This window comes from Bos indicus, chromosome 7 (assembly GCF_029378745.1).
Source record: "Bos indicus isolate NIAB-ARS_2022 breed Sahiwal x Tharparkar chromosome 7, NIAB-ARS_B.indTharparkar_mat_pri_1.0, whole genome shotgun sequence".
NCBI lineage: Eukaryota > Metazoa > Chordata > Mammalia > Artiodactyla > Bovidae > Bos > Bos indicus.
Genome location: NC_091766.1, coordinates 60650596 through 60672690, shown reverse-complemented (window position 1 = coordinate 60672690; position 22095 = coordinate 60650596). Strand labels below are relative to the sequence as shown.

At 46.5% G+C, this 22095-nt stretch overlaps 1 protein-coding gene across 3 annotated transcripts in view; it reads right to left on the bottom strand.

Moving 5' to 3' along the window:
* Positions 1-22095, bottom strand: part of ARHGEF37 (Rho guanine nucleotide exchange factor 37) — a 57130-nt gene that overhangs the window by 3492 nt on the left and 31543 nt on the right. For all 3 annotated transcript variants that reach the window (XM_019965220.2, XM_019965221.2, XM_070793840.1), the window contains exons 5-12: positions 17976-18175; positions 16682-16812; positions 14013-14117; positions 11986-12096; positions 11005-11334; positions 7234-7362; positions 4257-4452; positions 2596-2753 (exon numbers count right to left, since the gene is read on the bottom strand). In XM_019965220.2, the coding sequence (XP_019820779.2) occupies positions 2596-2753; positions 4257-4452; positions 7234-7362; positions 11005-11334; positions 11986-12096; positions 14013-14117; positions 16682-16812; positions 17976-18175 (1360 nt within the window). The remainder of the gene's footprint in view (positions 1-2595; positions 2754-4256; positions 4453-7233; positions 7363-11004; positions 11335-11985; positions 12097-14012; positions 14118-16681; positions 16813-17975; positions 18176-22095) is intronic.

Below are 22095 nucleotides of genomic sequence, written 5' to 3'. Positions count from 1 at the left end.
TGGGCCTCAGTTTCATCATCTGTAACATGGAAGTATGATATCCTTCCCTCCAGGTAATCATGGGAACTTAATGAATGAATGCCTGAGCCTGGTACAGAGTAAGGGCTCAACAAATGCAGGCTGCTTTGACTTCCTTGGTGGCTCAGACGGTAAAAGCGTCTGCCTACAAAGTGGAAGACCCAGGTTCGATCCCTGGGTCGGGAAGATCCTCTGGAGAAGCAAATGGCAACCCACTCCAGTATTCTTGTCTAGAAAATCCCATGGACGGAGGAGCCTGGCAGGCTACAGTCCGTGGGGTTGCAAGGAGTCAGACACGACTGAGCAACTTCACAACAAGTATTATATTATTTTGGCCATGCTGTGCAGCATGAGGGATCTCAGTTCCCTGACAAGAGATGGAACCCAGGCCTCATGAGTCAAAGTGCCAAGTTCTAACTACTGGATGACCAGGGAATTCCCTGCTTCGGTTATTTCTACCATGACTTCTATTGTTTGGCTGCACTGGGTCTTTGTTGCTGTGATTTTCTCTAGTTGCTCTGTCTCTCTAGTTGTGGTGAGTGGACTTCTCATGGAGGCTTCTCTTGTTGCAGGGCACAGGCTCTAGGATGTGCAGGCTTCAGCGGTTGTGGCTCCCAAGCTCCAGAGCACAGGCTCAACGGTTGTGGTGCATGGGCTCAGTTACCTCACGGCATGTGGGATCTTCCCAGATCAGGGGTCAAACCCGTGTCTCCTGCATTGGCAGGCGGATTCTTTACCACCGAGCCACTAGGGAAGCCCCTACCATGACTTTTATTACTATGGGCCAGGAATAGTCAGAGGCAACAGGGGACTGGAATGACCCCATGTGAGTCCCACTGAGCAGACCCACAAGCAAAGAGGAAGCAGCTGATGTCCCTGGGCTGATGGACAGCTGAGCTCTCCACATGAGCCCCTAGGTGGGGGCTCTGGGGACACCATCCACACTGGCTGGCGATGGGGTTGAGTTGGGTGGCCAGCCTCCCTTGTGGGACCCTATGGGTCCTTTGCCGATGGGTGGGTGTGTCCAGCTGGAAGCTGCCCTGGTGTATCACTTCTAACTAATTCTCCCGGCACTGGCCTGAGAACCTTCTCAGCATGTGCCAGAGCTGTACATCACAGCTTCCACAGGCTTCTGTGCAGCCCTCCCTCAGCCCACTCCAGGCTCCCCGGCTATTCACTGCAAGCCTCTGGGCCCCTGGCCCTGGGCCTGGGTCCTTTCTGCTGCTCATTCATCACCTGTGGAGTTCCTCCTCCATAACTGTGCATGCTGCCTCCATTTACTGATGCTCCCATGTACCAGCCACCAACTACCTCAATCAACCCTCACATCGACCCCACTGACCCTTTTCCCCCTAGGATTTGGCTCTGCAAAGCCTTCCCATCACTTATTGCTTTGAGATATAATTCACATACATACATTCCACCCTTTCAAAGTATACAATTCAGTAGTTTTTAGTATGTTCTCAAGGTTGTGCCACCACCATCACTATCTAATTCCAGAACATCTTCATCATCCCAAAAAGAGACCCTAGACCACTTAACAGTCACTTTCCACTCCCCTTGCCCCGAGCCCCTGACAACCACTGGTCTACTTTCTGTCCAAATGTAACTGTCTATCCTACACAGTTTGAATAGAGAATCACACATTACATGGTCTTCTGTATAGAGCTACGTGTGGTGGTATGTGTCAGAAAGTCATTCTTTCTCTTGGATGAATAATATCTGAAATTGCATGGATACGTCAGATTTTGTTTATTCTTTCATCAGTTGACAGACATAGATTGTTTCCACTTAGGGCTGTTATGAATAATGCTGCGATGAACATGCATGTACAAGTTTCCCATGGCTTTTTATGAGAAAGACCGACACCCTTGCCAAGGCCACAGGCCCCAATGGCTGGCCCCACCTCACCTCTTCAACAGCACCTCGCTGCCCCTACCTTGCTGGCTCCCCTCAGTTCCTTACTAACCGTGTCTTCCCCAGCCCTGGGCCTTTGCATTTGCTGGGCATGTTTTCAGGGAAGCTCTTCCCATTCACACCCCTTTATCCAATTACTTCCTATTCATCCTTCAAATCTGAGCAAAAGCATGATTCTTTTCAGAAAAACCTTCCCTAATCCTCTCCCTCACTTAAGGCTCTGGCACCTATCAACAACAGAACTTTAAGATCATTTATATGATTATTTTATTAATCACTGTTTCCCCCACCTCCTAGATTGTAAATTTGAGGAAGGCAAGGGCCAAGGTTGACCTCTGCTCATCATTGTATCTCTCATCTAACACAGTGCCTGGCATATACTGAATAATTAATGCATGACTAAATGAATGAATGAAATGAATGAATGAAATATATGAATGAAATGAAATAATGCTGTGCTTACTAGAGAGTAAAGGATTAGCTCTCTGCTCTTGACATGGCAGGGACAAGAGTCTGCTTTCTCCAGGTACACACCTGGCCAGGAAACTGGTATGGCCACTGACTCCTGGCCCTGGCCCCTCCACAGGGTAGTAACTCTTCCTGACAGGATGAAAATCAAAGCCCCGCTCCAGATGGCCCCCACCCCTCTTCTAGGCTCACCTGGGTCACAGCTGGGACAGAGGGGACCGGGGCTGAGATGGGCTCTGGTGTCTGATGTTGGGAGTCTCTGTGAGGCCTCTCCTGCCCTCTGAGCTCCTCCTCACTGGGGACCACATGGTACACCTCCAGTTTTCCTGCTGGCACGTACCCTCGATGTCCTGCAGGACATACAGAATGTTATCTGGCTGTGGATCACTCCTTTCAGTGGTAGAGGAAGTCACCACCATTCATGGATGTGACTGCGTCCAATACAGCTTCTCAGCACTACAGTGGACCTTGGAAAGTCATCTCAGAACGTCACAACACCACTCACCCCACCCTGCGCTCACTCTTTCTAGCTTCTGCTTGTTTACCCCGGTGACAGGGAGTTCATTCCCCACAGAGGCAACCCAGTTCATGTGGAACAGCTCTGGCAGAGACAAAAAGTTCTTCCTTGGACTGGAACGAAAACTGTTTTCCTGGTGCTGGCACCTCTGGTCCCCTGTCCAAGCAAGGCTACTCCTCACTGCAGGACTGTCTTCCCAGGAGGCAGAAATTGCCTTTCCCTTCTCCAAGTGCCCCCCGTCCCTTCTTGTAATAGCTACCCCAGGGGTGTTCTGGCTGCAGTTACTGTGAATGGCCATCACCTTCTGAGAGCTTGCCTGGTGCTGAACTGCACTGGACCACCTGGTCTTTACATCAGCTCTCAAGGTCAGTATCGTTATTTCCATTTTATTGCTGAACCAACGGGGCTCAGAGAGGCTCCATAACTCTTCTGGGATCATGCAGTTATTCAAGTGCTGAGTTGGGATCCAAACCTGGTCTTCTTGACTCCAGGGGCCTTGTTTTAATCTTCATTCAGCTCAAGTTTTTCAACTTGAGCCCAGAGTTTCCCCTTTTATGAATTTTCCCAGATCTGTACCATCTTTTTAATAAACTCACTTTTTAAAACTTAGAGTTGTACTATACACTGATAACAATGAATAAAATCATGGGTTTCTGTACTAGTTATATTTTTTCTAATATACATTAAAATACTGAATTAAAATAAAGTATCTGAAGTGGGGAAAAACTGTCTGCAGATCCCCTCCCAATAGTCCTGTGTAACCGTCATCTGTGGATCGCATGCCCCTCTGTGGAAGACACTGGAGATACTGGGGCATCTCGTCCTGGGTTCATGGTGCCCCTTTCTTCCTGCCCTGCTGTCTCCTGGGGCCCCCACATCTGAGCAGCACACCCAGGAACCTGACCAGAGCAGAGGGAGCAGGACAACATCAACTTCATTCTCGATGTCAGACTTCTGTTCCCACAGTTGGGATCCAAGTGTTCCTTCTCCACATATCGCCATTCTTCAAGGTGATCCACAGAACTGCGTCTACACCAGTGACTTGTGAGGTCCCCAAGGCAGAGTCCTCGCAAGTCCTTGCCCTCCTTACACAGCACCCAGCACATAGTAGGTGCTTGATACGGATGATGCAACATATGACAACTTCTCTTTTTGGCATGTCATACACCACACTAAGCTGGCTATATCCCCAAGCCCTCCATGTTCACCTGTGTTCATTCCCACACTGGATCTGCACAGCCAGACCCCACCCACAAGAGCACCCGTGTCTCCCCACTGGCTCTCGTTGGGTGGTTTTCCCAAAGGGCGGGGAAGTGCCCCCTGAAGTCCCACATACCTCCAGTGTCCACCAGCCATCGGCTGCTGTTGCCTTTGGTGTCCTTGTTTTGAAGGAGGGCTACGATGTGGCCCCGCGGCAGGGTCAGGTCCAGAGTCCCAGCCCCGCTGATGTTGCTTGTCACCTGGTACAGCTTTCCCGGGCCATACCTGCTCAGGAGCGCCTGCACCTGGCGTTCAGCCCCTGGAAGGAGTGGCTGGGAGAGGGAGAGAGACAGACACCAGTGCTGGAGCTGGAGGGTTAAAGCTAACACCAGTGCTGGCCGACATGCTGACAGCCAGGAGTCCTGGGCCAAGTCCACCTCTGCTCCCCACAGACCCATCCCAGTCAGGGCAACAGCCTCCTCAACAACAAATGGATGCATCAGATGAGAAACACATGCTCTTAGTATCCAAAGGCATTTCAGAAGAAATGCATTCAGAAGAAAGGCATTTTAGAAGAAGCTTCTAAAATCCTTCTCTGGTCTAAATTTCTTGAGATTTCTAAAATCCTAAGTCCGTTTCTGAATCTCCCAGTTACAGAACTCCAAGACTGGGCCCTAAATTCTGCCCATAGCATTAAGCTAAGCTGTCCCACAGGAAAATGCCTTACACACATCTTTCAACACCAATGAGCAAGACTATGAGTGTCATGTCAGAAACAGCCCTTACTCACCTGGGATCTTAAATAGCCAGCACAGGGCTGACACATGTAGACCCCTCACACACGGGTGAACAAAGGAAATTCAGTGTTTTGTTCCATGGGTTTTGAGTCCACAAGCCTTTATCGAGCCGCCTACCATTTACAAGGCATGGTAAGCCTTGTGAGTGACAACAGAGTTTTTCTTTAATGGAAATTGCCATGTAGCTAAGGAGAATGATTCAGTGCACTTTCAGAGCATCTAGAAATTTGGCCCTGTCTTTGTTTTTTCATTCACTGCTTCCAACTAAAGTATTAACAAGAAGAGACTCAGATTGTCCCCTTTTGTAAAACAAAGAAGCTAAAAATATTGAATATAGATTTATTATATATCCTCTCTCACTAGATATATATGGATGGACATATATTCACTATATTCTATATAGCTATTTCCAGGTGGAGAGGTGCTAGATGTAGGGAGGTAAGCAGAGATGCCCTTTAGGGACACTTGGGCATGGACTCTGCCATCTCCCTTACTTCCAACAGGTTCCTGAATCAGGATCAAGAACCAGGAGAATCCCAGGTTTCTAAACAGGCCCTCAAACAAAAGTGTAGAGGCACAGTAGCTCTTTTTCAGAATGGTGGTGTTAATGCAAGTATGGGGTAGCAGATGTTTGTCTTCTTTCTCAAGTCTCTGCCCCTCCGTGTGTGAAGAACAGCAGCGCTCCCTGGAGGCGCTGGGGAGGCCTGCAAAGATCGCACTGGTTCTCTCATGTCCTGGGGGTGGCGCCACTCCTCTGGGATCTGTACTCGTAGCCAAATAAGTCATAGGAATTTGTAGGAAGGTGTGTGTCTGTGTATCTGTGTGAGTCTTGCAGGGGTACATGAGAGGAGAGATGGGAAAGCTGGGGGTGGGGCTGGGGTCATGGGAGTCCCTTCTCTTCCTACCAATTTGCAACACATCAGGACTATGATGTTCCCATTTCTTTCTATTTTTATGTATCTTCTCTTCTTTTTCCTGCAATCACCATGGCTTGCTTTTCCAATAAGAAAAAATGTTATTTTGTCTTAAGTAGAAGAAGATAGAAGTTTCCATGGCTCATCTGAGTGGCGACTCCGTTCTTGATTTCCTCCACCCTTCTTCCCCTCGGGTCGCAGAGCCCATGTAACAGCCCGAATGAGTCCTCTGCTGGGTATCTCAGGGTGGGCAACGAAGTGGGGACAGCTCACTCCCAGGAGGAGGCCACCACACTTGAAGTGCACACACCCCTCTGAGGCTCTTGGTGCAAAGGCCACCTGTCTCTGCCCAGTCCTTCTGGGCTCCTTTAATGTTCCCCCATGTCTCTTGGGCCCCCTCCTCCCTTTGGGGGAATCTTGGACCTGTCTCCTGACCCTCACTTCACATCTCACATGTGACTGAATATAGTTTCAGTTTTCTCAAACCCAGGTTTCATCACTCTCTGAGAGCCCCTTTGCCCTTCAGCTACATCAGTTACTAAAACATACATAATATTTTATATATTCTTTTTAAAATTTTTTTAAGTTTATATATTTTTAAAATTATTAGGCTGATTTTATTCTTTCTTATGGTTTTGTCTTTTTATTTAATTGGAAGATAATTGCTTGATAATATTGTGTTGATTTTTGCCATACAACAATGCGTATCAGCTGTAAGTGTACATATATGCCCTCCCTCTTGAGTCTCCCTCCCACCCTGCCCATCCTACTCCATTATTTTATATATTCTTGAAGAATTCTTCAAGCAGACTGCAAGATACCCTTTCATTATATTTTAGAGGAAAACCATTTTACCCCCCAAAAAAGCCTTTGGCCAGCCAAAGTTCTGTCAACCACAATGCAGCTGAAACACTGTCTTTTGCAATTAAAAATTTCATAGCAAAAAGAAAATCTAAATTACTTCTAGTGCAAACATTTCATTTGTCCTGAATGCTCATATTTGAAGCAAGTTCTATGGGAAAGTGATGAGGAAACAAAGTTAATTTTGCTGAAAAATCTGAAGAAGTTGCAGGCTTCAGGGTGTTCATGCCACTTGTCTGTTGTGATGTCATTAAGAGCAAAATGTTTAGGTTATCTTCTTAACCTGCTTTTACACTTATCAACCATGAAGAGAATGTGTGTGTGTGTGTGTGTGAGAGAGAGAGAGAGAGAGAGAGAGAGAGAGATTTCCACCCCACCCCCACCCCCAGGTCACAAAAAAGAGAGAGGGAAAGGCAACGTGTTTCTGGGGTAACAGGGAACAACTGGGGAAAAAAAAAGGGGAAGGAAATAGGGGGCTGACCTCACCCCACTGGCAGGTGAAGGACTGGCTAGTCTTTGAAGGGGAAGGAGGGACACTTACTTGTGTGGTGGGAGGTGGCAGCACTTTCTCAAAGTTCTCTTGAAAGGAGCGAAGCTGGTGACTGGTCTGGCCTAGTGCATCCTCCACCAGCTTCCTGAAGGCCGGCTCAGACAGGTGGTGGTGGGGGAGCTGGGGGGCACAGACACTGTCATCAGAGCCCTCCTTGGCAGAGAGGAGACCCTGACAGCCACACTCCAGCCCCAGCTGTGTTAGGATGGGCCTTTATGTCTTTGTCTTGGTTTGGCCTGGGTACTGCCCCACCTTCCTTTAAGAAAGCATCCCTCTACAGGGGTCCAGGGGTATTGTCCCTCCTGGTGCCTGGCCACAGGACTGGCAGTCACAGCATCCCTTTTCTTATCTACCGTGATTGGTCAAGGAGTGGACAATGGACTAGAGCAAGGCCATTCGGAATGTTCCCATCAGATTTAGTACATGAAGGCTGAGAGTGACAGGGTGATTCTTCTTTTAGATCCTGAGATGTTAAGGTAAACACCTGGAGCTGTTGAGAGCCACTCTCTCCCACCTTGCAAAAAACACCTGCTTGACAATAAAGCCAACCCAGAGAGGGAAACAGCCAGGAGATACAGTGCAAGCCAGAGCCTCAACAACATTGTTTGTTGGGTCTCCAGGTTACACAATTGTATAATATGTTCTTTATGCCTAAGCTGGTTTGGAGCCCAGGGAGTTCTGAATGATGCTCCATTCTGGGAACCTGGCCCTGCTGGGCAACTCTTGCATTTTCATCAGACAGTCTAGAAGTGACCAAGGCCCCACAGCTAACAGAAACATGTCCTCTCTGCTGGTCACCAAAACCACCAGGGCCTTTCCTCTGCCTGAGAGATTGAGGTTCTACCATCTGGGCCTTTCCCAGGTTCCAGGAGACTGTCCAGGAGAATGGGACATGGGACATAGACAGGAAGCTGTATTCAATCATTAACAGGCCCTAAGATTCTACATTACAAGATCAATCGAGAAATGCCCTCTTTCTGGGACTTCCATGGTTGTGGTCCAGTGGTTAAGACTCAGTGCTCCCAATGCAGGGGGCACAAGTTCAATCTCTGGTTGGGGAACCCAATGCCACATAGCACAGTCAAAAAAAGAAAAAAAGGAATGCCTTCTTTCTGCTCTTATGAAGTTGACCTCCCCACTACAGTATCCTAGAATACTCCCCAGCTCTGCATAGCCCAGTGTAAACACAAGAGGGTCTGGCTGCCCTAGATAGAAGACTAGAGGGTGAGAAGAGAATGAGAAGATTATCTGATCAGATTTACCCTCTGCCTTCAGGAAAGAGAACAGCTTCTTTTTGCAGATGGTTTGGACTTAATTCAAAAACAGTGTCTGAGGATAGAACTCTGTACTAAATGCTGTGAGGGCCAAAAAGAAGAGAAGCTTAATGAGGGGAAACAGCTTCATCCATCACCTCAACAGGATGCAGGCTCTGATAAGAGCTTAAGAGAAGCACATCCTGAGGGCTGCTGGAGTACAGAGGATGGGGAGATGGGTTCTCCCCCCTGGAGAAAGGGGATTCTGAGAGCTTCATGGAGAGATTCATTCGCCCCTTATTTGTGGAGGTCCTACCACATGTCAGGCACTGTGAAAGGTATGGGGGAGACAGGGAGGGACATTCTAGGCTGAAGAAGGAGTCTTAGCAAAGTGGCTGTGATCGTACTCAGAAGTGGTGGGAGGCTGCAGCTGCAGAGTGAGACTATGGGCTGGGAAGGTAGTGCTAAGAGTTCAGTTCAGTTCAGCTCAGTTGCTCAGTCATGTCCAACTCTTTGTGACCCCATGGACTGCAGCACGCCAAGATTCCCTGTCCATCACCAACTCACGGAGCTTGCTCAAACTTGTTCATCGAGTTGGTGATGCCATCCAACCATCTCATCCTCTGTCATCCCCTTCTCCTGCTATCTGCAATCTTTCCCAGCATCGGGGTCTTTTCCAGTGAGTCAGTTCTTTGCATCAGGTGGCCAAAGTATTGGAGTTTCAGCTTCAGCATCAGTCCTTCCAACAAATATTCAGGGTTGATTTCCTTTAGGATGGACTGGTTCGATCTCTTTGCAGTCCAAGGGACTCTCAAGAGTCTTCTCCAACACCATAGTTCAAAAGCATCAATTCTTGGGCACTCAGCTTTCTTTATAGACCAACTCTCACATCCATACATGACTACTGGAAACACCATAGCTTTGACTAGACAGACCTTTGTCAGCAAAGTAATATCTCTGCTTTTTAATATGCTGTCTAGCTTGGTCATAGCTTTTCTTCCAAGGAGCAAGCGTCTTTTAATTTCATCTTTTAAGTAATGGCTGCAGTCACCATCTGCACTGATTTTGGAGCCCAAGAAAATAAAGTCTGTCACTGTTTCCATTTTTTCCCCATCTATTTGCCATGAAGTGATGGAACCAGATGCCATGATCTTAGTTTTCTGAATGTTGAGTTTTAAGGCAGCTTTTTGACTCTTCTCTTTCCCTTTCATCAAAAGGCTCCTCAGTTCCTCTTCACTTTCTGCCATAAGGGTGGTGTCATCTGCATATCTGAGGTTATTGATATTTCTCCTGGCAATCTTGATTCCAGCTTGTACTTCATCCAGTCCGGCATTTCTCATGATGTATTCTGCATATAAGTTAAATACCCAGGGTGACAATATACAGCCTTTACATACTCCTTTCCCAATTTGGAACCAGTCTGTTGTTCCATGTTCGGTTTTAACTGTTGTTGCTTCTTGACAGATTTCTCAGGAGGCAGGTAAGGTGGTCTGGTATTCCCATCTCTTTAAGAATTTTCCACAGTTTGTTGTGATCCACACAGCCAAAGTGGTATCACAATGGTAAGGGTCGGGGGTGGAAAATTTCATCAGGATTTTTATGCAATAAACTGGATGGAGAAAGCTGAGCTGGGGCACATGAGGCACAGGAAACACCATGTGGAACGAGCAACACTGACATTTCTGCAGAGCTTAGACCCACAAGCCACTGAGCTCTGATGCTGATATCAGAGAGAGACTGAAGAACAGTTGAGTGTTCTTTCCTATACCAACCCCAGTGTTCAAAATCCTAAAATCAAAGTTTACACTTGGAAATTTATTTAAGCCTCTCTGTGCCCTATTTATGCATTCAGCAGATGGCTGTTTTTAACAGGCTGTCGGGCATTGTGGTTCAGGCTCTAGAGTTCACCTGCCAGGATTTAAATTTAGCCATGAGCTATACGGCTTGGGCAAGCTGCTTAACATCTGTGGTCCCGGCTTCCTTTTGAAATGAGAATAATAACAATACCTACTCTGTGGGGTTATAGTGAGGATTAAGTGAGACAATATATGGAAAATGTTCCAAACCCAGTGTGCAGTAAAGGCTCACAGGGAGGCAGCTGCTAGAAGTAGTAGCAGGGGCAGGAACACCAGCTTGAAGCATTTACTCCTGACTAATGTAGAAGGGGCCCTGTCTCTTGTCACCTGCTTCTAATACACTCCTGGGAATGGCCCCAAGGCCTGTTATTTTCCCAGGCGAGCCTCCTGTGTTTCTGAGTCCCAGAGCCTGCAAGCGGCCTAGAGTCCCAGTTCTATATTACCCTTTGCTTCCATGGTCTGACTCTATTAAAGGAGGGAGAATAGACATAAGAGAGATCCAGAAGGTCCCCATGGCCTCCTCCTGAGCACCTGGTAGCCTGTTTGGGAGGCCCAACTTCACTCCACTCCAGCCCCTTCCAAACAACCTGCTGAAGGGCTGAGGAGGCCCGTCCAGCAATTTCCCAGACACACCCCAGTCCCAGAAGCCTTACCTGGGCCAAGCTGTCCTCTGCCCTTTGCAGCACTTGCTTTGCAAGGTCCCTCTGGAGAATCACAAATGTGCACAGGATCTGGCCGAGCCACCTCATGGCCAGCTGGTTAAACTGTGGGAGTTCAGCCACTAGCAGGGAGTTGAGTGCCTGGTACGTGTGCCGGGCTGCCTCCTCCTCGTAGGTCACACTGCCCACCTCCAACAGCTTCTCTTCCACCCTCTCAAAGTCCAGTAGTTTGTCCAGACGCTTCTTGATCAGGTTCTGAGGCCCTGCCAAGGCTTTGGCCAGGCTGCACAATGGCTGCCACACCTGGGCTTCCAGTTGCTGCTTCTGTGGGGAGAGGTGAGCTTGGGAGTTGAAGAAAGAAGTGGCAGAGGGTGGCCACAGGAAGCAGGAGCTTTGGAGAGAGGCTCCAGTGCCACTCTCACCAAACAGCTATGACCTCTAGCACGATATCTAACCTTTCTGGGCCTCAAGGTGCCCATCTGAGAAATGGGGACAATGCATGTAACAAGCTTAGCAGAGTGCACAGAACAAGTATTTAATATATGTCAATTCTTAATATGGTTACTGTGCAGAGATGTTGAAAAAATTTGGTATAGGATGGTGATCAAAACCATAGTCGTTGGGGCTGAGATCCTAGCTTGCCATTGATCATCTGAATAACCTGGGAGGTCACCCTTTCTGAGCCTCATCTACAGAATGGAGTTATTAACAGTATTTACCCTGTAAGCTATGTCGTGAGGATTAAATGAGTAAAGAATGTAAAGACTTTAGCACAGTGCCTGGCAGATAACATGGCTCAATAAACATTAGCTGGCCCTATTTTTATCAGGAAAATGCACTAATAATAATCTCCACCCTGCTGACTACCCAGGACAGTTATGGATGTAACCATCGAGGAAAGGGCCTCACTTCTAAATATGATTCTTATAGACTCTGCCACCTGCCTGAAAAAAAGAAGAGAGAAGTTCCACTCACAAACTCTGGGAAGGCCTGGAGCTGCAGGTCTCTTGCCAGGTAACAGTACTGTACCACAGGCCCCTCGGGGATTTCCAGATTGTAGTCCTGGGGCCGGAATCGGAGGAAAGCCTAGATGGGGGTCAAAGGAGAGCCAATCACAGCCCACTGAGACCATCTCACACCTGAAAGCCCCTCCACGACATCCCGGAAAAGGTTGCCCAGGCTGTCTGCACACCCTCCAAGTGTCTGCACACAGCTAATCTATCCTTGCACAACTCGGGTGATTAGAATCTTCTTTCTCTAAGCCCACATCTTTCTCCCTATTCCAGTGTTGCCTCCAATTCACACACTTCTCATTATCACACTTGTGAATTTTTTTTTCTGCCATGTCTGCTCCTCATGTTCTAATAATACTTTTCCTTAAATCAACCTAGCATCCCTATTTAAATCAGTGCATTAAAACAAACAAACAACAACAAAAAAAAAACACCTTATGGGGAATTCCCTGGCAGTCTAGTGGTTAGGAGTCTGTGCTTTCACTGCCAAGGGCCCGGGTTCAATCCTTGGTCAGGAAACTAAGATCCCACAAGCTGCATGGCATGGCCAAAAAAAAAAAACACCTTATGATCCTTCCATAAAGGAAAAGCCAGTAATAATTGCCATAAATAAGCATGTTAAAAATAACTGCTATAAAAACAATGCTATTAAATTCTGTCTGGGCGTCATGGCCAGCTGAAGGCTTCCAGCCTGAGACTGGTTCTGCTGGTTTATTTACATGCCAGCAAAAGAGGCTTTTCCTGGACTCTGAGGATTAAGAGAGAGAGTCAATTTCTTGCTATGGGATTTCATGTCAACCCTGTATCTGTCATGTAAATCCTGCATTCAGGGCAACACAGCCTTAATGCTTCTAAGTATCTGTTCTTCTCTGCAAAGCCAGACATGTCTCTTTGGGGCTTCTGGTTTCTCTCTCTCAAGGCCCCTCCATTCTTTCTCTGAGGGCCTTCCGCTTCTCACTCACTGTGCTGTTATCTTTCTGTGGGGACTGGGGCAAGATGGAGCAGGAATAAGCAGGGGGTGTGCCCCACACAGAAAAGCATAGAGCTACAACCTCTCTCCTTCTACACACTTCCAATAATGTCACTCCAAATCCTATTATCCAAAGAGCCTGTTCTCATCTGACTGAGCTGGTCTGTGCAAATGGATGTGACTGAGAACAAAACCACGCAAAAGGGACAGAGTGGATGGAATGAGTCAGCAGCGATGACAAGAATGAAGTGGGAATTTGGGCGCAAGGAAAGTAATGTGCTGGTTGGGAATGCAAACTGGTGTCCCTGTGGGCTTAATCTGGCATGCAAAAATGTATTTTGTTGGGCCCATATAACATTTAGATTCTTATTTAATTAGTTGCTTACATGGACACATCATGAGATTTCACCAAAAGGTCTCAATTTTCAGTTTTCTTCTTCCTTAAAATCAGAAGAACTGGCAGCATTGGGTCCACACTCCCATGCAGCAACAACTCCCATGAGACAGGGCATTTAATTTTATTTTATTCATTTATGCATTTATTCAGTCATTCAAACTCCAAATATTACTACATATTGAACTCTACCTAACAGTCTCATAAATAGACAATAGGCCTACACACCTATACACTTCAGTCAATAATATTCCCTGCCTGGTCCCTTTGAGCATCTGTTTGTCACTCCTGCTCTAGCACCGGTCTGGCAGGGTTCTTCCAGAGGACTCTGCTTCCAGTGAATTTGACTCTGCCCAGTGGGAACCCCAGTTCCTGAATACTCAGTGAACTCAGAAGCTGCCCCAGCCAGATAACCTCTAGATTAAGGAGTGCTTCCCCAAGGCCCTTCTCTGGCTTCCAACCAGCAACTATTACGATCTCTTCCAATTGGTCCTTGAAGCTGGTGCCTTTATCAGGGGCTTGTTCAATGGGCCCTACGTACCTGTCCAGGTATCCCAGCCTGCCCCCCCCCCGCCCCCCGCCCCACCACACACACACACACCATTATTTACCACAGGGTCCTCACCTCCAAATTATCCAGGTAAGCAGCCACATTGCTCTTCAGCTCGGTCACACACAGCGACACCCAGTGGAACCTCTCTTCTAAGTCATCAAATTCCTTGTCTTCCGTCTGAGAGTAAAGTTACACTTATGAGGGCCGAGAACATCCACATAGGGGCAGTGTACACCTCTGTCCCAAGTCCTTGCTAGGAACCACACACACACACCTTTCCACAGACCCGCATATCAGAGCCATTCCTCCAGTCTCCAAACTGAGTGGGATGGTCAGAGGCAGTGAGTGCGGCTTAGTGGTTTTGTATTCAGACCATGAAATCAGACACACGAGCCCTGGTTCACTTGCTTCCTGTCTGTGTGAACTCAGGCAATTGTTTTGCCCTCTTGGAGCCTGTTTCCGCATCTGCAACATGGGGATAATGTGAACATTTACTTCATTGTGTGGAACCATTAATGCCTGGTTCAGAGTAAGCACTCAGTCAACCTAAGTTTCTACTAGTAGCTATTTGAGGCTGGTTCCTTGCCCAGGCCCAGACATAAGTTCTCCTATCTGCATCAAGGGGCTTTGCTGGTGGCTCAGAGGTAAAGAATCCACCTGCAGGGCAGGAGACACAGGAGATTCAGGTTTGATTCCTGGGTCAGGAAGATCCCCTGGAGGAGGAAATGGCAACTCATTCTATTATTCTTGCCTAGAGAATACCACTGACAGAGAAGCCTGATGGGCTACAGTCCATAAGGTCGAAAAGACACAACTGAGTGACTGAAAACACACACACACCTGTATCAAAAGGCCCCGGAGAAAGAGCAGCACAAGGCGCAGAGGAGAGAGCCCACCCTGGCTATTCAGAATCAAGTGGAAGGACTTCCCTAACTTCCAGGGTAGGGGTGTGGGTTTGATTCCTGGTTAGGAAGCATCACTACGAACAAAGCTAGTGGAGGTGATGGAATTCCAGTTGAGCTATTTCAAATCCTAAAAGATGATGTGGTGAAAGTGCTGCACTCAATATGCCAGCAAATTTGGAAAACTCAGCAGTGGCCACAGGACTGGAAAAGGTCAGTTTTCATTCCAATCCCAAGGAAAGGCAATGCCAAAGAATGTTCAAACTACTGCACAATTGCACTCATCTCACAGGCTAGCAAAGTAATGCTCAAAATTCTCCAAGCCAGGCTTCAACAATACATGAAGCGTGAACTTCCAGATGTTCAAGCTGGATTTAGAAAAAGCAGAGGAACCAGAGACCAAATTTCCAACATCTGTTGGATCATAGAAAAAGCAAGAGAGTTCCAGAAAAACATCTACTTCAGCTTTATTGACTACTCCAAAGCCTTCAACTGTGTGGATCATAACAAACTGTGGAAAATTCTTAAAGAGAAAGGAATACCAGACCACTTGACCTGCCTCCTGAGAAATCTGTATGTAGGTAAAGAAGCAACAGTTAGAACTGGACATGGAACAACAGACTGGTTCCAAATCGGGAAAGGAGTATGTCAAGGCTGTATATTGTCACCCTGCTTATTTAACTTATATGCAGAGTACATCATGAGAAATGCTGGGCTGGATGAAGCACAAGCTGGAATCAAGATTGCCAGGAGAAATATCAATAACCTCAGATATGCAGATGACACCACCCTTATGGCAGAAAGTGAAGAAGAACTAAAGAGCCTCTAGATGAAAGTAAAACAGAAGAGTGAAAAAGTTGGCTTAAAACTCAACAATCAGAAAACTAAGATCATGGCATCCGGTCCCATCACTTCATGGAAAATAGATGGGGAAACAATGGAAAGAGGGACGGACTTTATTTTTTGGGCTCCAAAATCACTGCAGATGGTGATTGCAGCCATGAAATTAAAAGATGCTTGCTCCTCGGAAGAAAAGTTATGACCAACCTAGACAGCATATTAAAAAGCAGAGACATTATTTTGCCAACAAAAGTCCATCTAGTCAAAGCTATGGTGTTTCCAGTAGTCATGTAGGGATGTGAGAGTTGGACTATAAAGAAAGCTGAGCACTGAAGAATTGATGCTTTTGAACTGTGATATTGGAGAAGACTCTTGAGAGTCCCTTGGACTGCAAGGAGATCCAACCAGTCCTTTCTAAAGGAGATCAGTCCTGGGTATTCATTGGAAGGACTAATGTTGAAGCTGAAACTCCAATACTTTGGCCACCTGATGCAAACAACTGACTCATTTGAAAAGACCCTGTTGCTGGGAAAGATTGAAAGTGGGAGGAGAAAGGGACGACAGAGGATGAGATGGTTGGATAGCATCACTGACTCAATGGACATGAGTTTGAGTAAACTCCGGAAGTTGGTGATGGACAGGGAGGCCTGGTGTGCTGCAGTCCATGCAGCTGCAAAGAGTCAGACACAACTGAGCGACTGAACTGATCTGAACAGGAAGCTGAGATCCCACATGCCTTGTGGCCAAAATGCCAGGACATAAAACAGAAGCAATATTGAAATAAATTCAAACAAAGACTTTAAAAATGGTCCACAGCAAAAAAATCTTTAAAAAACCAGCAAACTTTAAACAAAGGAATCAAGTGAGGGTGCCTACTCTGCCCCTTCCTGGCCTCAGTCTTCTCATCTCTGAAAGCAGTCTAAGACTCCGCCTCACCACCGCACCATCTTTCCCCTTGGGATGGCCGGCATACAGCCCTTCCTCCAGTCCATTGCTCACCCTGGGAACGAGCCCCGCCTCCTGCTTCAGCAGCTGGCTCAGCCGGGTGGTCTTCTTGGAGAGGGTGTGTGTATTGATGCGAGCCAGTCGCTCCCGGAGGCTCAGCGGCTCCACCTTGGTGTACTTGGAGGCTGCACCAACAGAGGAAAAGGAGGCACAGGGACCAGAGCTGACCCAGGAAAGTAAGAGACCCTGACATCCCAGCTGGGCACCTCTTAGGCCCTCTTCTCAAACGTCAGGGTCACACTCATTAGAATGGCAAATCTTGGAGGTAAAACATGGGGCTCAGAGTCCTCACTGACTGAAGAGGTTCATACCAGCTTGATTTCTTGCGCCTCAGTTTCCTCATCTGTAAATGAGGCCAACCACTTCCCAGGATTGCTGGGAGATCACAGAAGATGATGGAAATGAAGCAAATGACTTAAGCTCTCATTTTACCCAACTGTGAAATGAGACTAACAGTGCCAACCTCAGGACTATCGTAAGGATCAAACAAAATAATAAGTGAAAAAAACAAGTCATAGCTACCCCTTAGTAAACGTTAGCTAAATTATCGTTACTATACTGTCTTAGTTGTGTAAGTTTTTCCTCTCCCTAGGACACTGTGACACTCTGCAGACCTTTCTGTTTTAGCAACTTGAGAGGCAACAATCTCCCCACTTTCTCCTCCTACCCTCATCCCTGATACATACACAGCTCTTTGCCTCCCAGTATTCATTTCTCCTTAGTATAGCAGCCATGTGGTTTGGATAAGAATGATTTCACTTTAGTTCAGGGAGTGGTTGCTGACTGTTATAAGCCAATTCACACAATCCCCACTCCTTTACCACAATGACAGGTTCAAAGAAAGGCTTACAACCCAGGCATAAGCCAAACAGTTCATGGCATACCCCTAATCATGGCAACTGGTTCAGGGTGCGCATATGACTCAAATAAATCCTATTAGAATGAAGCTCCAGTTTAGTGTTTACAGCTAAGCGGAGAAAGGGTCCACGTTCTCCTGGAAGGTGTGGTGTTCAGACGTGAGTCTTAGGACAGCAATAGCCACTTACTGTTATGAGGGAGGCCAGCTTGAAGAGGCAAGTGACACATAGTGAAGGTCAGAGACAAGAGAATTATAGGGAAATGACACCAGCTCCCAGACTAAATCCTACTTAAAGCCCACGTTACCTCTGGACTTGTAGGTTACATAAGTGACTGTCTTCCCTTTACTAGTGAAGCCAGTTTGAGGTGAGTTTTTTGTTAACTAGAAGCATTCTCACTAATGTATCACCTAAATGCCCCAAGTCCTTACCCACTTCTTTGCGCCTCTTGTACTCATTGATGTTGGTGACCACATCCTGGAGGGCAGAGGTAGCCCTCTGAAGGACAGTGTATGCACTGGCATCAGGGAGTGTGTTTTCCAGAATTTTCTGCAGCAGCAATGGGTATTTGGTAATCCTCTGCAGAGGAATTACCAGCAAGAAACTGAGTCCTGAAGGTCCCGCTTGCGGCCTGAGGGAGAAGGCTGGTGTTAAGTAGGTCAAGTCCACCCTTGGGGGCACCAAAGGGCCTGGGGTCTAGTCCCAGCTCTGCTATTTAACTCGCTGTGTGATCTCAGGCAAGTTGCCCTCCTTTGGGGGTCCTCAGTTGCCTCACCGGGTGCTGCTAGTTCTCACTTTACACTTTTCTGGACCTCGCTTCCCCATATGTACTAAATCCAAAGGTCAGTTCTCTGTCCTCAGCTTAATCGGTCTCTCAATAGCAGACACAGCAGACCATTCCCCTCTTTCTCAAAACACTTTCTTCTTTTGGCCCCAGAGATGCCCTTTGTCCTGTTTCTCTCACTCCACAAGCCACTCCCCTGGCTTCTCTCCAATGCTGGAGTGCCCAGGGGCCTCCTCTCTCCACTCACTCTCTTCCTGAGCTCCTTTAGTCCTACGGCTTTAAACACATGGCAAACCCAGATCTCCATTTCTTCTGCCCAGAGCTCCAGACTCACGGTCAACTAGCCTACTTGAGATTTCCACTTGGGTATGTCTCAAGCACAACTCCATCTGCTGGACACGCACATGGTATTTCATTTTAAAAAATGGTCCTGCTGCTTTAAAAAAGAAGCGGTTTTAAAATCACAGGAACTTGGGAAATCCCTGGTGGTTTGATGGTTAGGATTCAGTGCTTCCACTGCTGTAGGCCCAGGTTTAATCCCCAGTGGAAGAACTAAGATCTCACAAGCCTTGGGGCACAGCCCCCTCCAAACTTTTTTTTTTTTAATCATAGGAATTTAATGTTTAGAGAGGTATGTAAAGTATTTAAGGGTAAAGACTCATTGTATCTGTAATTTCCTTTAAATTACTCAGTATAAAATTAGATGCAGCAAACAGAAGGCATTTATACTTGCTCATTTCAGGTGACGGGTGTGTGTGTTCATTACATTATTCTATTTTTCTATAGGGCTTGAAAATTTTAATTTGAAAAAGGAAAATACAAAACACAGGAACTAATAGTGTCAAGGTCCCTTCCAGATGTACCATTTGATGCATAAATGATTATTTCTAGCCCCCTTCCTGATGATGTCTGGAAGTTGCAGAAAGAGTGCCCAAGTCCATGGCATCTGGGACAAGGCTCCAACAGTCTTTCTTTGATCACGACCAGTAGCCCTCAGACCCACCTTCTGAGAAACACGTGAGGGTTTCAAACATCAATGTCTAAGCATGCCTCCTCCATGAAGACTCACAAATACCTCTCATGACCATTATCTGGCTCTCTACAGTACCTTTGCCTCTTACTGTTCTTCCTATGGAAAAAACCTCCAGACCAAATGTCCAAGAAAGATCAGCCACAAGGCCTGGAACAGACAGAGCAGGTGGGAACTACCCCCTCCCTCCCATTAACTGCAGAAGGTTGGAACACAGGGGTTGAACTATCTGTCAGGATATGTCTGTGCTGACCATCTGCTCTCACCAAAGGTTTCCTAGTGCCTGGCTGACTGTGGGCAGGAGAGGTGGAAACAGTGGTCAGATATTTGCAAAACTCTGTCCTCTGGGCTTACTTTTCATGGGAAAAGGATAACTGCCTCATGGGGACAACTATTGCCTCACAAGTCAGAGATGAAATAGGGCAGGGAGCCTTCAAAGAGATGATTACTTCTCTTCTCCACAATCATCAAGAACTACAGAATTACAGCAACCTCTTTCTTTACAGCTTTCTAAAGTAATTTGGAGAAAACTCTTTTTGTAGCCTATCAGATGGGCAATAAAAATTTAAAGACTTGGGACTTCCCTGGTAGTTTAGTGGTTAAGACTCTGTGTTCCCAATGCAGGGGGTATGGGTGCAATCCTGATTGAAGAACTAAGATTTCCCATGCCACATGGTGTGGCCAAAAAAAAAAAAAAAAAATTGAAAGACTCACCCAGAGTTGGATGAATATGGGGAAACCAGTCCTCTTACATTCTATTGGTGAGAGTATCAGTTGGTGGGATCTTTTAGAAACTAATTTAGCAACTTGTGAAATATACAATTCCCTCAATCCTACTACAGAAATCTACCCACAGAAATATTAACTCAAGTGAGCATGGATAAAGGTAGAAGTTATTCAGCAATTCTGTGACAGTAAAATTTGGGAAACAACTCAAATATCCATCAACAGGGGATGAGCTGACTATAAGCTGCCCTGGAAAAGAACCCTATATAACCATTAAAGAAGAACATGGTTAAAAGAGGGAAAAAAAAGGAACATGGTAAAATAATTCATGGCTATGGTGAAGTGAAAAAACAAGTCCTAGAATCTAGAGTGGGAGTCCCTTAAAAATTCATTAATTCATTCATTCTTTCTATTTATCTAACCATCCATCCATCCATCCATCCAACATCTAGATTTTCCCATGGAAAGTCTATTTCTTACCTGTCTGTAAATACACAGAATCAAATTTGGATGGACATGTTAACTACTAGGGGGAGGCATGGGAAACAGGAAACCAAGGGGGAATGGACTTATACTTTTTACTTTACATAATCCGTGTATTGTTTGAAACTTCCTTTTTTCAATAAGTATGTTATTTTCATACTTAAACAAAAAATGCCAATAAAGGAAAACAGATTATGTGTCTTCTCCCAACACTCTGCCTAAGTTGTTGTGGAACTGCGGGTGCTTTGTGTTAGACTGATCCACCTCTCCTCCCCACTGAAAGCTGTGCCATTAGACTGGTCTCCCTAAGGCAAAGCTTTCTGTGGCTGTAAGGACAAGCCTCTGATTCCATGGGCCACCAGGTGGGAAGCACTGCCTTAAGAGCTGCTGCTGCTGCTGCTGCTAGGTCACTTCAGTCATGTCCGACTCTGTGCGACCCCATACACAGAAGCCCACCAGGCTCCCCCGTCCCTGGGATTCTCCAGGCAAGAACACTGGAGTGGGTTGCCATTTCCTTCTCCAATGCATGAAAGTGAAAAGTGAAAAGGAAGTCGCTCAGTCGTGTCCGACTCTTAGCGACCTCATGGACTGCAGCCTACCAGGCTCCTCCGTCCATGGGATTTTCCAGGCAAGAGTATTGGAGTGGGGTGCCATTGCCTTCTCCAGCCTTAAGAACTAGTATAAACTAAACACCTCACCAACTCATCCACCCAAATAAAAAGTGGGAGGTAGCATATATTTTGGAATCACAAAGATCTAATGAGATGGTGCCATTTATCGTCTCTGGATATCCAGCTGGTGTGATCCTAGTCAGCCAGGCTCCAGAAAGAGCCCCATGATCATCAGCACAGAAAGCCAGGATGACTGTTTCAGGAGGAAGGTGATTAATAGTTCTAGAGCAGCATACATAGTAGGAGCCCCTTAAAATTCATTCTATCTATCCATCCATCCACCCACCATCCAATGTCTATACTTTCCCGTAGGAAGTCTATTTTCTGTCTTCCTGTAAATACACAGAGTAAAATTGGGATGACCGAAAGGATGTCGTTCCTGCTGCAACATTAGACCAAGGGATTTCATTGAGGGCAATCTTAAAACCTGCAGGCTCTGGGGTGCTGCAGGCATTTAGTGGACAGGGTCCCAGGGAAGCAGAATACCCTGCAAGGATAGTCTTGCATTATGGAGAATTGGTCTACGTTTCATACGCCCCTCTCAACATTCAGAGACTGAATGAATGCCTTGAAACGGGCTGCAGTTTCAAGAACTGAGATATTTTTGTGACACCTGGACCCCATCCAGTCACATATCTTCACACTGGGAATTACTATGATACTACCTTTTGTAAATACAACACAGGCCATCTGTAAGAACATCATTCCTCATTTTCTCTGCCTCCCAGTATGTAATATTATCCCTACTTCAATTATGTTGTTTCCTTCTTTCTCTTATCATACACAAGGAAGTCAAGTTTGTGTCATTCCAGGGTACACATATTCTCTGCTCTTTTGTTTTTCTGTACTTCGTGTAC